Source organism: Anopheles maculipalpis, chromosome 3RL, assembly GCF_943734695.1.
Source record: "Anopheles maculipalpis chromosome 3RL, idAnoMacuDA_375_x, whole genome shotgun sequence".
Classification (NCBI taxonomy): Eukaryota; Metazoa; Arthropoda; class Insecta; order Diptera; family Culicidae; genus Anopheles; species Anopheles maculipalpis.
Window position 1 is genome coordinate 38743421 of NC_064872.1, and position 17565 is coordinate 38760985.

General features: G+C 42.6%; 2 protein-coding genes across 2 annotated transcripts; one reads left to right on the forward strand and one right to left on the reverse strand.

The window, feature by feature from the left end:
- Positions 1–3607: 3607 nt before the first annotated feature.
- On the forward strand, positions 3608–12421 carry LOC126565785 (tubulin monoglutamylase TTLL4-like). Its single transcript, XM_050222994.1, has 7 exons — positions 3608–3690; positions 3824–4789; positions 5119–6127; positions 6220–7142; positions 7209–7370; positions 7443–7721; positions 11812–12421. The coding sequence occupies exons 1-7, from the start codon at positions 3622–3624 to the stop codon at positions 12358–12360; spliced, it is 3957 nt and encodes a 1318-aa protein (XP_050078951.1). The 5' UTR covers positions 3608–3621; the 3' UTR covers positions 12361–12421.
- Positions 12422–14857: 2436 nt separating this feature from the next.
- LOC126560608 (uncharacterized) lies at positions 14858–17184 on the reverse strand. Its single transcript, XM_050216564.1, has 3 exons — positions 16575–17184; positions 16268–16473; positions 14858–16204 (listed from the first exon to the last, which is right to left on the reverse strand). The coding sequence occupies exons 1-3, from the start codon at positions 17182–17184 to the stop codon at positions 14858–14860; spliced, it is 2163 nt and encodes a 720-aa protein (XP_050072521.1).
- Between the last annotated feature and the right edge of the window lie 381 nt (positions 17185–17565).

A 17565-nucleotide genomic window follows, 5' to 3' on the forward strand; every position in this document is an offset into this window, starting at 1 on the left:
ATTAGTACTCCCTTACCAAAAACTACCGACCAATGGTAGCAAATTTTTTATCTATATTTTAGTGTGCAACTCAAACTTCTCATGGACAAAATATGTTGCTTTTCGCCTCGTAAATCGGATCACACTTCTCATGGAAGGCAATGCCAATGGTTTTCATAGGCATAGTTCTGCATTTTTCATGTGACCCTGTTCAGTGTACCTACGCACCGCACTTAAAAGAGGATCGTTTAAAGATCGTTCCTCCAACCTTCAGATGCGAATGCGGTGAAGTCAAAGATAGCACAAAAAAATGAAGTCATTCGCCACCAGGCGTCTCCATTCTTCGTTCAAACGCTAGTTCACAGTAGCGCAATCCAGTAAAAGTCCCTCCACATTCAAACAACCCAAACAACCATAAGAGAGACCTTGTTGACGTTGGAAAACATTTTTCCTGTTCCATTCTGCTTGTTTTTTTGCTTTGCACAGTTCCCTTCCTCCTTCCGCACTCTCGTGGAATGTGTCGTGCTGAAAATGATTCTTAATTAATCAAGCACGAGGAAAGCGTATACCATTGGAATGAAAATGGGCGATTATTGCCACACGATCGCTCGAAGAGGTTGCGTAGGTTGATGGTAGGTTTGTTTGTTTGTTTGTTTGTTGTATGTTTCGTTCCCTATTTTCGGGTAAAGAAAGGTTGTAGATGAACGTGGACGATTTTTTTCCGTAATTTTGTATCGTACCGGTTGGGCTAGCCGAGTCGTTGTGTTGTGCTTAGCAGGAACCATTTTTCTTCTACTTTCCTTTTTTTTTTTTGGAAATGTCTGGCGGTACTAGGTGAGGATTAATGAACGACAATGTAAATGTTTTCATTTTTCTTATTTGAATCTGTGCTATAACAAGGTTCTTGTTTAAGTTTATTTCCACTGCAAAATTGTACAACAAAACCCGATCAAGTTTTGATTAAATGCTTCTGCTCGCTGTAAACAGAATGTTGCGAAAAAGTTTGAAGAAATTGAAAGTAAAGAATTGTAATTCCAAAAGAAAGCTATTCAAACAATGTGATTCGAAAGGAACCTTCTTTTTTTATATCTATTACAAAGTCACGATGGAACATCCGCTAATGATGCACGGCCCAGCGTGTCATTAAAATATTCGCCTTAGTGCGCTCGTGCCGAGATTTAGAAGAGGTCTCATCAACCCGTGTGTCACTGCGAAACATATACGCTTCTTCAACTTTCACACACACACACTCTCCTTAGCATTTCGTCACCTTTCTATCTTTGCTTTCCCGCCTAAGTTTGCGTTCGTTATGTGGATAGGAATTCGCGGCACGGAAAAAATGCCACCCCTTCATGCAGCCGCACTGTCTTTTTAACCTTGAAATTAAATCACTTCCATGTATATCCAGTGGCGGTGGTGTGGAGTGGATCGCCGAACGTATAGCAGCAACCCACCCCTACCAGCGGACAACAGTAGACACACTCGGCAGTAGACGAAAGACAAGTGTCACCAAGTCGCGAGGCGCGAGAGTATAACGCGGTCAATGTCGATGGCGGCAGCGCGACACAGTGTGTGTCATTCCTCTCGCGCGAGCTCGGCTGCTTACTCAGACACGCGAGTGTTTGCATTGTGTACCGGGTGGAAAGGGTTGTGATGAGAGATAAATGGTGTAAGTCGGCCCACCGCCAGCTTATGGGTGCTTTAGCAGGCGCAGCGATCGGATGCGATCCGAATTTGTACAATCCGGTCACTCGATCTTGGGTCAATTTCTTGCTCTGGGTTGAAGCGGCACACCACCTCTAATGGGGTTTGGTTACACTTCAAAAGTGGTGGATTCGATGCAAATGTCTAACCGAAACTGTTTGAGGCCGTGTGAATCATTTCTGCAGTATGTTCGGTCGCTAAAAAGTTACACATGTTGTGACACCTGACGAGTAAAAGAGTTTTCCTATGGTTGTCGCTACAACGATCCCAACGCAATAGCTTTGTAATCTTAATTAGGGGCAATAAACAAGCAATTGTTTAATCTGAATTGGATTGTTATGTAAATGTAAGTTGACGTCCTTACAATATGATCACGATCAGAGTCGTGTATGCTCAGGGTATTGTTATATGCAGGGTTTTACAACCCAGATTTAAATGTCCACTACAAACAATCATGGAATCAGAATTATTTGACAGCTTCTGAGGCTGAAAAAAGCGTTTAAATATAGAAAAAAACAACAACTATCATTTTCATTACACAAAGCATTTATTGTACAACACTTGCATATGTTTATGGATGAAATCTCAAATCTTAAACCAAGAGTCTTCGACAATGCGTATTTACGTTTCTTGCCCCATCAGCTCTGTCAGCTGTCAATTAGTGCGATTTTAAACACGCGGTCGGCGCTATGTTTTGCAAACTGGCACTCTCCCAAAGCGCGCAAAGTGTGACTCCCGCCAAGCAGCAGATAATGCGTGAGTTATCCCAAAGTGGTGGTACGCTTTTTTTGTGTTGGTAAAATATGCGAAGGTCTTCAAAGCAGTGCGACCCAAAGTCTCTCCATGCGATCAGGACAAACGTCAAATAGTAGAAACGAAGAGAGTGACAGAATGGAGGCGATACAGGTAAATCTAAGTAGTCGCCTGATGACGATTCGAGTCACCAGTTTCGTTTTGTTGTGTTTTGGAAGTTCAACTAAACTCTTTAGTGAGTGTCTCTGGGTCTGCCATAATTGCGTCACTCCGTACCGCGTGTGCGGCAAGTGTCAAAAACGCTACGTATCCGTTGAGCGGTTCTCCGTCACGTCGCGATAAAAGTGTGAAAACGCGAGCACACCTAATCAGAAGGAACTCACAGACATAATTCTGTTCAAAGTGATCATAATCGTTGGCTGCTGGTGTACCGCATGGGGCCGTCTGTCTGTGTTTGCAGTGTCAGGGTCAAACTTCCGCCTTTTTTCTATTCGCATCGTTCGAAGTACGCCATCAAAACAGACACTAGTCACTCTTGTTCGGATAGAGAGAATCACCTTCCCCCCAGCAGCAGAGAGAGCGCGTGAGAATGTGGTCAAGCTTTTTTTCTCCTCGACCCTCGGCCAGTTATGTACCAAATAGCAAAACAATGTGGTAACTTGGAGCAAAAACAAGATAAGAGAGTGGCGATGCTCAGCGTGATACGATTCCTCTCCAAAGCCGGTTACAAATGCCGTGGCTCGAGTATTGCGCGGTGGAGACGACGCAGTAGCAAAAACGTTTACCACGCGACTAAGACGCGATTTAGGGGGGGGTGGCGACCGAATGTTTCACTGCGTCGTGGTGGTGGGCTACATCCGTCATATCAAGACCGCGTGGTTTTGTGCTTACAATTTTCCGTAACTATTTCGTGCTTTTGTGTGTATGTGGCCCGTACCGGTGTGAAGGTGTCATAACGGAAGACCACCCGAACTTCCCGAACAACGGTCATAAGTGCAGGTGTAACGGCAGATCTTCATCATCTTCCATTAGTCACCTTGCGGCGGACATAGTTGGTGGTCGACGCGCCGGCGTATAGTCGATCCCTCTCGGTCATCTGCGTGTAATTTTCGGGGTAACGCGAAATCGACCCAGCACCGGATTTTGGCACCTTTTTTTTCTCACCCAACCGCGTCGTTCGATAATATGGTCGAAAGTATTCTTAAAATACTCGTCACACTGCTGTACTCCTGTTGTGCATGGTTGCTGCAAAGTGTAATGAACGAAATTGAATGTTTGTGTGTTCTTGCTAAGCTTTTCTATCATAGCGTTATACACTTACGGCCATACAATTCGCTGTGTAAGGACGTTCTGCTAATCAAATTTTTTCTGTTGGTTTCATTTTTAGATTACAACAAAATTTGCCACCATAATGGATTTCAAACAGAACGGGTCAGGTGCTTCTTCGCAGCAGCAGCAACAGCTACAACAGCAACAACCTCTCGTTGGTGGTGTGGTGTATGGTGGCGATGCTCGCAACGGAAACTCCGCTGTTCGCCTACAATCGTTAAAGCAACATCAATCCGGGACAATGGGAACGAATGGTTCGCTAGGCGGAAATCCATCATCCAATGCTGCACCACCCTTGCGTCGGCGTTGCCGCAGTGAAAGTCTTCCAATGGCACCGCTGCTATACGGTACCGCTGCTACCGATCAGCTGCAACCGCATGCGATTGGCAGGTCGAAAAAAGTGCTGCAAGGCAACCAATCGCACCACGCTAATCTAAGTCACAGTAAGCAAAAGTTCTCTGGCACCGGTAGCACGTCGATGGCTTTACACGATCATCCGGTTTCGACCACACCGGGCGGTCTATACATCGAATCGTTCTCCCTGCAACAACAGCCACATCACGGTAATCGTAGAGTGCTGCCACTAGCGACTCACGAGCTACTGCCGACGATCACAACGAACGCTTCCGGCACAAATAGTCAACAGCAGCAGTCGAAGGAGAATGTCGCACAAAACCATCTGTTCGGTGGCGGCGCTGTTAACGCGAAGGATGTTTATATGAGTGAGCTGGACGGGATGCGAAAGGACCGTCGGAACGGTGGATATTACGTAGCAAACGAGTTGCATCTCGAGTCACGGTTTGCGCGCAATCTGGAGACTAACTTTGCCACCCGTGCGACGATTCTCGAGCGTAGCAGCGGCAGGAAGTTGCGTGCCCGAAGCGAATCGGAACCACAAGAATTCATTTACCACAGTGCCCATAGGAATAGCGGTATTAGTGCCGGTAGCAGTAGTTTGTTTACAGGCCAGCGGACAGCTGGATATCAGCAACTACAGCAGCAGCAGCAGCGACACAGTCGTGATGTAAGTGACGTGATCGTAACAGGTGGATAGATGAGTCTTGGTCCTTACCACGATAAAAGGATTTTATTCAATTTATTTTCTTAACTTAGTTGCCTCCCAGAGCGAAGCAATGCTTAACAGCGATCCTTAATCTTTTCTGTCTTATTTAAAATATAATTTGTCATTAGTCTCAAAAAAGGCCTCGGCTTTATCGATAACTGCATTACTGATCCTCAAATTATAATTATGTTCAAGGCTATACATAAGGACTACAACTTGTCTAACCACCTATTAATGCAATTACTTGTGGTTTGCTTAGATTTTCATACAAAATTGCATCCTTTTTCCAGAACACACTCAAACGAACACGTGACACAATTTCGCCGACACTGGAAGCGGATGAATCTTTCGACATATTTAGCAGCGATAATTGTGCAAGTGAATCCTTATCCTCATCGGCAACCGGTAACTGTCAGAAAGATTCACCTCCCTCGAAAATGGTGAATGCAACAGAAGAGATGGATGTTAGTCCGGAGCATGTCCTGCCATCCGGAAGGATCGCTGGTTCAACCGTACAGCGTAACAAATGTTCCAAAAGTTTATCTGGCACTGGTGCAGGTCAGTTACGATCATCGAAGGTAACTGTGCGCGCGAATCGCACTGGAATCAATAGGCTAAAACCGAAACTAGCGAGCACGCTGACCAGTACTGGTATAGTCGGAACAGCTGTGCCGACGGACACGAGTCGAAAATCAACCTCCCCCCAGCCACAAGCACAGAAAGGAGCTACAACCGCTGCTATTATTGGCGTAGTGCACAACGCGGGTAGCTCTTCACCGACTCCGTCTGGGGTGTCCATCGGTACGAGCGGCGGCGAGTCGGTTCACACGCAAGATCTCGATGCAGAAACGATCGATCAGTCCGATGCGGGTGACGATGACGATGATCTAGATGATGAGTGTAACGGGGAGGATGATGATCTGGATGATGAGGTTCCTGTTAGTGGCGATGAGGTGCTGGACGACTCGTTAACCGATTCGGAAGATAACTATCGGTCGTATCTAGCGGCTGCATATCAGAAGCCAAAGTCACACTCCGGCTCACCGTCTCCTTCGCTCGGCAACAAAACGCCGGTCGTAACGTCAATTGGTAGCGTGCTCGGTGGAAATGCTCCCGAGGGTCCTCTCGCACCCAGTTTGTTCCCGTATGTGCCACCATATCTTACGTTCGCGACGCATGACGAGAAAGGACCGCCGATGCCACCCTCCATTCACAAGGTGTTAAAGTGGAAGCTGACGCTAATCACGCCAATCGTAGTTCGCAAAGTGTTGCAAAACAGTGGTTTCCGTTTGTTGAAAAGTAAGTAGCGTGTGTATGTGTGTGGATGATTTTTTTTGTTTCATTCGTTTCTCTGAACAGTTTTTGTTAACTATTATCGTTATTTCACACAGAAACGAACGATTGGGTCGGAATTTGGGGCAGACACATGAAGAGTACGCTGTTTAAAACGTTACGACCGTATCAAAAGTTTAACCACCTACCCGGAAGCTTCCAGATCGGGCGTAAGGATCGCATGTGGCGCAATTTGCAAACGCAGATGAATCGCCACGGCAAGAAAGAATTCGGTTTCATGCCCCGTACCTACATTATACCTCAGGATTTGAAGATGTTGCGGCAACTTTGGCCTCGCTACAATCAGCGCAATTGCAAGTGGATCATCAAGCCGCCAGCATCGGCCCGTGGTACGGGTATTAAGGTGGTGAATCGATGGTCACAGATACCTAAGCGAAAGCCACTGATTGTGCAGCGATACATCGAGCGTCCGTTGCTGATCAATGGTAGTAAATTTGATTTGCGACTGTACGTGCTGGTAACCTCGATGAACCCGCTACGTGTGTATATGCACACGGACGGGTTGGCACGGTTCGCGTCGGTAAAGTACAGCGAAAAGTCGGAAACGCTGAACGATCGTTACATGCATTTAACGAACTACAGTATTAACAAACTGTCGAACAACTACAGCCAAAACGAGGATGCCGACGCGTGCCAGGGCCATAAATGGACGATCAAGTCGCTTTGGACGTACTTTGCCGAGCAAGGGATCAACGTGGATCGGCTGTGGAGTGCGCTACGTAATCTCGTGCTCCGGACGGTCCTTGCTGGCGAATGTTCCATTCACGCGATGTCGAAGGTAAACGTGGGAAGCAAGTACAATTGCTATGAACTGTTTGGTATCGACGTTTTGCTTGATTCTGAGCTGGTGCCGTGGCTGCTAGAGGTAAACATTTCTCCTTCACTACACTCTGCATCCTCGCTGGATCTGTGCGTTAAGGGACCGCTCGTAAAGGCGTTGTTTAACACCGTTATGTATCAGGTAATTAGCATCCGCTCTTTTTGTTCGATTACAAGAATACCTAGAAATGATTACTCAATTTCGTAGGTTCCTCCGAGAATACCAATGGCTGAACAGAAAGAGATACTGAAAGAGCAGGGACTGGCAGGTCCGCTCTGTTTCGATAAGCGCATCTACACGACCGGATTGTCGAAGACCGAAAGACTGAAACATAATCAATTCATCCAGAAAGACATGTGCCGGGAAGATGTACGTTGAGATACAAAACCCCCCCAACTCCGCGAATATGACGTAATCTATTTGGCATTTTTATTTTAACAGTATCTAAACACAATACTAGAAGAATTAACGCCCGATGATGTGCGATGCCTACTGTTGACGGAGGACGAATTAGCACGTAGTGCACCACTGGAACGGATTCTTCCCGCTCCAAATAGTTATCGCTACATTGGATTTACCGAGCACCCTCGGTATTACAATCGTTTGCTGGATGCTTGGGAACATCGGTACAGCCAAAATCGATCGGAAGGAATTGCACTACTGCAGTCGCTCTGTGAACGAAAAGTGCATCTACAGGTACCGCCCAGCACGCTTAAGAAGGTAAGTGCAGTAGTATTAATGCAATTCACCATCCACCAACTCGACTTCTTGCACTCTTGAAAGTATCTGGTTTAGAAGCTAATTGTCCTAAATTTCTATAAGGATTTCTAACATTCCGGCGCAATTCAGAAGCCAGATACGTTCAAAGGAGATTAGTCAAAACATACATACATTCCAACACATTTACCAATCCCACACAAATACAAACATATCACAGTATTGAAGTAACCATGCGCAAAGCCGAAGCACAATCGTCCAGGGTGAAAGTGATCCTCGTATACACGCACCAATTGAACAAGCTAATTCACACACATTAGCCAGCACAAGCACTAACTACACGCATATATGAAGCACTGAAATGATGTAACTCATACTCAGTTCATCAGCTCTCTAGCAAAAGATCCAACATCTGAAATAATGCTGTTTTACAGCTGTTTTCTTGCATTTTTGCTATCAAGCGATGATACACCTGAACAGAAAGCTGTCCAAACACCTCCTTCATATGTTCCTTTTTTCTCATTTTGTAAAGATCCTCTACATAAAAAGGCGCAACCTTTAATTATTGCTCTTATACAATTTCTCTATTTTCTACTAGCTCTTGAGATTTCTTTCAATAACATTCTACTTTTTACTCTTGTTGCGTTTGTTTTTTTATCTTTCTAAGAGAAAATTTCATGTTATTCTTCACTATTTATGATATTCTAACTACGCAAACATGTACATATGCAAAACAGAACAAAAACACACCACTTCTCTTATACGCTTTGTCTTTTTCGGCTCTTTCTCTCTTTCTCTATATATTATACTCTACCGAACACAATAGTAATTCTACCCAGAACCGCTTAAATTGATATATCAAAATTGCAACTTTTACTAAACCTTTCTTATTCTCTCTCACTGAATCCTATCGATTAATGGGGATCCGTTCACCTTCTGCTTCTCCGCCCCTTGTTGACGACCGGTCGAATGTTTTCGCTATTCTTGCATTACGATTGAACCTCTTAATCGATTAAATACTACGGCCCTAATGTTGTATAATATGCAAACACACTAAAACGTACCTGATCGACACTATACGGTCGGTCGATCGATGCCCATATGATCCAAAAATATGTATATGAGCACAGGATATTTGGTCAGCATTCCGAGCTGCGTACTGGCGTTGTCGAACGATACAGGGTCGTAAGTGTGATATCATCTTTTTTCTAGGTTGCTTTTGATTTTTGGCATCTTTTTGGTTGTTTTGATTTTGTTCCCTTTATTGATTTTGTTGTTGTTCAGCATTTATTTTCTTCTGTTATGCCTTATTATTGTTTTTTTTTTGTTTGAAACCGCGAAATTCCTGTCCATATTGTTTTTTTTTTCAATTTTTTATTTCTATGGATTTGTTCTATTCAATATTATTATTTTCTTATGTCTCTTTTGCTTTCTTTGTCCAACATGTTGAAGTGTTTTATTGTTTTTGGCAACCGAATGATGAGTTTTTGACTGTCGAATTGTTGCATTATTCTTACTCTAGGAAGCGTAGTGTTGCGTTTGATAATTTCATTTTCAGTAAATATATTATTGAGACGTGTTTTCCACTAGACGCCCAGTTTTATGATCGTATCGGCAAGCAGTTAGTTTTGCAATCTTGTAACAGTGTTTCTATAGAATTTTATTGTGACAATACCTAGATTATTGCTAGTCTAAATGAGTTGACAGGTTTTTTAACAACTGTTGTAGTGTGGAGATAATGAAGAAAGTAAGATATTTCGATCAATAATGTAATTAAACACCAGAGTTAGTATTTAGTATCTCTGGTGATCTTCTTTAGCCGTTTGTTCTGTCTTTTTCCTCTTAATTCCTCAATCAAGGCGCTAGCTTACATCGAATCGATTACCTACAGTAGTGCAAACACACTGATTAAGATTAAATTCCAACCGATTACACCAAAGCAACACGCAGTTCATTGACAATAATAATATTTTTTTTTTAATTCCATGTCACTTGATTTGATTATTATTTTAATCTCTTTTGTATATGTTTCTCCTAAATAATCTAAAAAAAGTGTCTAAAGTATACATTTCACTAAAATCTTTACCTCGGTGAACGATTTCTTTTTTTTCTTTTTATCTTAATCGCACATCTACAATCAATCTGCTCCTCTGTAGGCGATCGAAGATATCATCGAATCGATCAATAGCGGTGGTAACAATATTTGGGGTGTTGCAAATCCGTACTGATAAGTTCCCTGGCATCCAACTTCTTCCAAATGCCCTCCGAACTGATCTCGGTTTATGAAGTAGTTATTTTTCCTGCCTCTCCTGAATTCTCCTACGCCAAACGTCCCGAAATCAACACGTCCCAGCTTAATTGAAACAATATTTCCCTTTTACTTTTCCTTAGAACCTCCTTGCCTCAATCAGGTAATAACGATCGTGTAATGTTAATCAGTGTAGATACAGTGAATAATACCCAAATAGCCATCACATATCAATGTTACTGGTGTTTTCTTTTTTTTTGTATTTATCTGTTTTATTTTCTAAATGCTCTGGTAATCGTTCGAAAACGTTAGTAATATTTAATGAAATAGTGTGTTCAAAGACTAGTGTTATAGAAGCTACTTGGGAGAGTTTGAATGGTTTATTATTCTACATAGTATTGTAGCCGTTTGAATCTCTGCCTAGCGTTTCATATTAATCCTTGTTCAATTAATAATGCATTTTACTGATCCTGTTCCTACATTACGATATTCAATGATAAATGCTTCTGCAGATAAATGATCATTATTATTATAGGAGTAAAGCATGTGCAACAACAACAAACGGTGCTGTCACCGCTTTCCTGAAAATTTGAATTTGTTAAGTATTTTGTCTGGTTAAGGCGCCTATAGCAGTGCCATTTTCACACGGCAAGACCGGGATTCGAATCCCATTCGGACCGTCCCTCCGTAGCGAGGACTGACTATCCAATTACGTGGTATCAAAAAGTAAGCCATTCGATGGCCACCGTGACCTATTAGGTCGTTAAGCCAACTGAAAAGTACTGTGTCTATCTATAAATTTCTGCACCACGGACTTTCGGGACTTGTGAACAAAACACTTTAAAGCGAACAGTACGCTTTTGCGGTCTCGCCAGATGGTTTTTAGGATTCAGTTCAACTCATGGTTTCGAGATAATCCTGTGCGTTATGCGTATCGTTGCTTTTCGTCTGCAACTTTAGACGGAGCAATTAATGAAGTTTGGGAGACATTTTCGATGAAGTCAACACTCCAAAAAGCACTGAAGATGCCGCCTTTGAGGCTATACTTTTAACGCTCATCTTATCTTATATTCAAACCTACATAGCCGGCAGCTCCTTTGGTTGAGATACGGATTCCAAAAACTCGAAATTCTGGGTCTCTGGGTTTTCTATATAAGGAGTCGTATAACTGATCAAAATCTTTTTGAATCTCACATAATTGTTTCGCAGCTTAAAATGCTTTAGACAATTTCGTATTTGACATTTTTTCCCAATTGTTGCACATGCCTAGCTTCAACAGACGACAGTGAAAGTATTGTATTTTTTTCTTACATCTGCATCCTTCATCTAGTTAAAAAGTTGCGAAATAATCAGAAAAAAGTGATTATTGCTTTCTTCCTCTAAAATCACTAATCATCGCGTGCGTGTGAAACTATCTTTAATATTTCAATCATAACTATCCCCGTGTCGTAGACAAAGCAAGAATCATTCATCCCATACCACCTCAGCGTTTGAAACCTATTTAATCAATGTCGTAAACATAAGTGGCGGTTACTTTTGCATTAACATAGATCCCTTCCACTGCACTGATCATCAAAAGTTCTTATTCACTTTCTAGTGAATATGAGTAATTTCATTTCATCGTATTACCATCACGCTAGGACTGTTTGTGTCCTTTTCTTTTCATTTAACTGTTGTTAAGAGCGAATAAAAAAAATGTTGGCAAATCGTAATGCTCATCCGTAGTGTCCGTCCACCTCAACAAATATCGTATGATCGTGTGTTAATACATTTTTTTCTTTTCTTTTTCTCTTTTTCTTTTCTTTTGTGATTACTCTTCGTAAACACACAACTACACAATGACAGGACTGCAACAATAAACCACAAACGGATAGTACAAACAGCGAGAATGGTTCTCAGGACAGTGGTATCCATACGGATCAAACCAGCTTGTCAGAGCTTCCGTCGCAAGAATCCTCCTCCATGTATCAATCGCAGGAATCTATAGACCAGCTGCCGGAGGACACGCCACACCGCAAGGCTACTAACATCACCGCCAATGGCATGACTGAACCGACATTGAGCGACGAATCTATCGTCGTCACCGCTCAGCCCATTGTAATCCGTGCCATTTATCCACCCGGCAGTGACAATCTGCTGAGCACCCAAACGATAGAGGTTCCGGTGACGATGGCAGCAACTGCCGATCACAATACGGCTGCCGTCGAACCTGCCTCTGATACGACAACTAGCGGTGAGGGTGAAATGGATTCCAAGGCCGAATCGACTGCGAACGACGGTAGCGACAACATTCGGCTGGGTGACAAAATAAAACTTATCCTAGATGATGCGTTGCTGCTGAAGCAACAAGAGTGTGGAGGTGATACGGAAAATACGATCATAGTGCAGGAATAGTACTAACGGAGAGCGTAGTAACGATGATGTTGATGTTGGTAATAGATTCGTTGGTGTTTTCCTTACGTTCGATAGGAGTATTTTGCATCCTTGTTAAACTACACACACTCCACTGTGTTCAAAACCGATATAATCGTCCCGTATATACCTCTGATGTGCTTGCCACGTACACAGAAGACAACACAGTTACGATTCAGAACTGGACGACGGTTATTCTTTCCTTCTTTGATAATGGCAGACGCAAAAAAAATGTGATCAGAGGACAGTGGAATGTGTTTTTCCTTTAATATGAATCTGCCTATAAACTTTATAAATGTTTTTGCTAAACAAAACCAATCGAAATAAATACATTTTTCGTTAGGAACATATGTAGAGAGACCCGAAAACTGATCTCTCTCACTTTTTGAGAGCTAAACGTAAACAGCAAGCAACAGCCAGCAACATTTGATCGCTGGTGCGTTTGGGTATGCTAGGCACCAAGTAAGAAATCTGATTAGGCTAAATAAAATCGCACTGACGGACGGACAAGTGCATCATCACCATAATGTGTTGAATATATGATTGTAGCCAACGAAAGACGAAGGTCGTTAAAATGTGAATTTAATTAAAATTGCCTATGAGAGGATAATGGAAAAACGGTGACATTTTTATGCGGTAGCTGTACTGTACTCTGCTCATTTGATTCATATGGAATTGCTCCTTCTACATTTGCTGCATGACTCTAGAATCGTGTTGGTGTTAGTGCAAAATATAGGAACGAGATATAGCTTTGCGTTTGCAACACGGTACGGATAAAAAAGTAAGTCAAACAAAGTAAAGACACAGGAAAGTGAAATTTGATTCATGTGACGACAGATTGAAAACACGATTAAAAGAAAAGAAAAAATAGTAGTTTTATATTTTATTTTGTAAAAAGCAATCCGAATAATTAATAAGAAGTATGTTTCGAAGCTGAATCCAGCTGATAGGCGCTGGATACAAAATCGTTTCGAATAATAAGTTGATGAGAGAAGATATGAACCGCAAGGACATTTTGTTGCCAAAAAATGAGAATTAACGTTTTGCAATGATCCAACTTTCTGACCATACAATTTGTTCAGCTCTGCATATACAGACAGAGGAGAATCTCGCGGTGGGTGAACGTCGTCGTCGGCCACGTCGAATACTTTGAACAAGTGACCTTAGCCTTGCATTAAGGACAAGGAAAGAAGAAAAGTGTTTGTACAATCTAAGTTGGCTAGCCCTGAGACATTAGGGAAGTAACCATCGGGCTTGGATCGTAATTAAAATCCAATCAACGCCATAAATCATAAATCAGATATAGCTCAGGGGTAGTGTGCTTGGCATCCTGAAACGATTTCGTTAGAAATTTGTGTTTTTAACGGGAAATTCTGCTGATTTCACGTCGCTTAAGCATCATCCTGGATTTTAAACTCGCTCAATCGTTTATTTCTTTACAAATTGAGCTTCTTTCGCGCTTACGGCTAAATTTGTACTGTTTACCCGTTCCCGTAATCCCAAAATATTTTCCTATTGCCCAAATAACTCTCAAAGGTCTCGAGTTTTTTTTATTGGGAACCTAGGATCTGGCTTGTCAGTAGTCTCACCTCTTGCCTCCATATTGAATTCGTTGTTGGTATTGTTCAGCGAATCTTTTATTTTAACGATTTTAACAAACTCCTGTGCGTCAAGTCTCCCACAGCAAAGATTAACATCGATCGTGTTGAGCAGACTCACTGGCCCTTCACCAGGTTCGTTTTTCGTAAACAGCTCGGTGATAACTTCTCTGGTTTTCCTGAATCCAGCTGTCGCACCTTGGGGCTAGAAACGTTGGAACCTCGCCTGAAAACTGCTCAATCGTCTTTTACTCCTACCCTTCTCTTGGACTGCACCGATGCCCCCAATCTGCTCTCTGCGATTCCTCGCAGTTACGCATTCGTGTGCTCCGTCTTCATTCCTTCGTCGCGTACCACAATCACCCGTAATAATCCTCTGGTGCGTGCCATGTGTCTGTTGAATTCCTGTTGCAATTTATTACATTTCATCTTTCCCCTTTTTCCTACCGTGCTCGTGTCCGATCCTCTCTTATAATTTCTTTTGCTCCTTCTATTCCCTCTAATTGCCTATTTTATTTAAGTTCTTGATCTTTTAGACATGAACATAATTGTCAAGTAAAGTTTTGCTAGAGTTAAAGCAAACAAACTTCAAATAAATATATACATACATACATATGTATAATACTTTAGCAAACTTTAGCATAATAGTAGAACCATATAACAAGAAAGACAGCAAATTTAAAGATCTGGCATATTTTCCTCTCTGCATTTAGATATAATCAGAAACACGTTTAAATAGGTAAAATTTCTTAGATAACCTTTTATTTGGTGATATGTATTTGATATCGGTATTGCGAATTAGATCTAAGTCGGTAGCAAAGATAATATAAATAACTCAACGACTAAATTAGGTACATTTTTGTTTCGGTTTTTCTTTTGTATTATGACGCTCCTGACTGATTTTCCTTGTTGCGCAACTTCTTTGCTCGCGCAACTTCCCTTTTCCCTCCATTCGATAGTGCTGCTGGGGTTACGTTCCTTTTCTGTAGCATCTTATTCTCATCCGCACATTTGTTCGTAATTACTGCCCGTACATTACTTTCATCGACACGAAACTTTTTCATTATTAGCTCTACAACGTCGGCCACAATGTGCGGATCGAGTGCCCGCTTCACCGGTTTTCCCGTGCTGTTGAACTGCGTCGGGCAGGGTCTTCCGCTGAGCGAATGCGTTGCCAGCACTTCCCGCGGAAACACAGCCAGCAGAAGCTTTCGCGTGGCAAACTTGTAGCTCACCCATTTAATATTGTCCAGTACGGATTTGGAGACCATCGTGTTGTTGCTACCGATCGCTACCATGGTCGTTTTGGGTGCTTGGGAAACATCTTTCTTCTGGTGATCGTTACTTTCACTTTCCGGCATCGAATCGTTCCAATCGTTCTCTATCAAATCATGCACCTCAGTAGCGCAGTTGGAGGTGGTGGTGGATTGGGCGCTCTCATCAGTCTCAGTTTGACTTTTAAGCTTTTCTATGTAGATTGACGATTCTGAGATAATTTTCGACGAATCGTCCATGTTGGATGACGTGATGCCTTTTCGCGTGCAGAGCATATCCATCTTGGATGACGTCCAGCTTTGGTTGCTGTTAGATTCTCCGGATTCTAGCACGATGTGATTGTTATTGGTGGTGGTCTCAAAGGTGTCTACTATCGTGGCATTGGTTTCAACATCATGCTCGGGGGAATATGTTTGTACTACCTCCGTAACGACTAAATTGTCCGATGAATTTTCCTTCGATTGTATGTTTAACCTCATCGTTGGATCTGCCGGTTCCAGGTTAGCTACTTGCATTTGAACATTTCGGAGCATTTCGTGTTGATCTAGTATTTTCTCTTGTAGGTCGAGCAACAGTTTGCGATTGTATTCGCTTTCCAATCGGTATCCCTTCTGTTCTGCCATGATGCTTTCAAGGTACGACATAATCCGCACGAGGTTTGCATCGTTGGATATACTGAGTTCAGCAGATGTACCGGTGGTTTGTGTTTGCTGATCGAACGTCATGGGTGGTGCTTGCGAATGTACGTGCTCGTTTCTAGTAAAGCGGGGCGCCATCATCCTACCGGGTGGTATTGTGGTATGATACGAATTGTCCACATTGAAAAGAATCCCAGCTAGTGGTTCTTCTCTCGCAACATTCGGGGTGGATGCAGACGATACCCTTGACTCACTTTCCTTAACTGCGCTACTTGATGAACCAGAATCGCAACGTTGACGTTTCGCACTATGTATCTGTAATGTATTACACGAAGTTATTTACATGTGCCACTCTGGTGTAACAGCATTATATCTTACATTTTCTAATGGCTCCATACACGGTCTTGATGGTGGAATCGTTTTCTGCTGCACTGGTTTTGTACCACCCTGTCTGCCATATTGCGCGTGTGTTGGCATGGTTTGCCTGCGGTAAGTTTGTGCCGAAATGGCCGATTTCGAAATCAAATTGTTGGCGGCCATGATACGCAACTCGTGAAGCTCCGTTTCGAGAAATTTTCTATCCTCTTATAATAATAAAACAAAATCAACAAACAGCTTGATATTAGTTTGAGGTTAAGCGAAACTTATTAAGGATTTTGCATCAAAGCTTTTTTGAAACACTCACCCGATATAATCACAATCGTTGCCGGCATAACGTATCTGCCCCGCAGCACGTGAATTAACTTCCCGGTGTACAATCCAGAGTCTCGCGTGCGTTGTTTGTTCTCCTCCTCTGGTTGACTGTTTTCGCGGGCAATTATTTGGGTCGAGTCGATTACCGTGTACGAATTTGGTTCTTCGTCTGATGTTTCCCATTCAATCAGAGCCCAACATGGAGGTGAATCCGTGCTTTTGTACACGACTTGACCAGTAACATGTCCTTGCGTGTTCATATGGTATGTTGAGACGGTGCCGTTTTCCACCGCTACACAGCTAGATGTAACGGTCGTTCCACAAGAGTCGACGGACTCCACAAAGTTCCCGGCATCTGCATTAACCACAACGGAACAGGTATTGATGCACTTTGACTGTTCCATCACGACATCGAACGAAGAGTTTGAATGTTCCGAACACGAATGGCCAGATGCATTTTGTACCATAGTTTGTAATGCAGAGTCCGTCGTTCCGCTGTAAGGATCGGCAGCAATCGAATAAAATGTCGCCACATTGCCGGACGGCGGTGTCACGAGACTCAGATTTGGTCGGGGTTTTGTGTTGGAATTATGATTTTCCATGATGATGATGATTTTCTTGTTGTATCCCACGGCACGTTGTGACTAAACAAAGGAATAATATGTAATGCCAACAGAACGCTGGATTTATATTCTTACAAGCCCTTCTATTGGGACTGTCAGCTGTGAAACAAATACATATAGTGCTCTCTTTCTATCTTCTATTTATGAGACGTCCTTGAAAGGTAGCATATGATCGTTGATGCCTAAAAAAATCTCAGTTGGAATCCTACAGGAATTGGAAGGGAGAGAAATTTCCAGGTAGCAGGAAAACACAGCAGAATCCTTTGCACTGTAAAACGAAGGGTAGAAAAATGGAAAAATGAAAGGGTCTGCAATTCTCTTTCCTTTGTTTCGCTTGATCGTGTGTTTGTGCCACAGCAG

Bases quoted from the DNA above. Each gene is read 5' to 3' on its own strand.
- LOC126565785 (XM_050222994.1), top strand. From the start codon at position 3,622: ATGGTCGAAAGTATTCTTAAAATACTCGTCACACTGCTGTACTCCTGT. The intron at 3,691-3,823 runs GTAATGAACGAA...TTTCATTTTTAG, and splicing joins GTGCATGGTTGCTGCAAAGT to ATTACAACAAAATTTGCCAC. The intron at 7,143-7,208 runs GTAATTAGCATC...TCAATTTCGTAG, and splicing joins TTAACACCGTTATGTATCAG to GTTCCTCCGAGAATACCAAT.
- LOC126560608 (XM_050216564.1), bottom strand. From the start codon at position 17,184: ATGGAAAATCATAATTCCAACACAAAACCCCGACCAAATCTGAGTCTC. The intron at 16,474-16,574 runs GTGAGTGTTTCA...TATTATTATAAG, and splicing joins AACGATTGTGATTATATCGG to AGGATAGAAAATTTCTCGAA. The intron at 16,205-16,267 runs GTAAGATATAAT...AATACATTACAG, and splicing joins GTATGGAGCCATTAGAAAAT to ATACATAGTGCGAAACGTCA.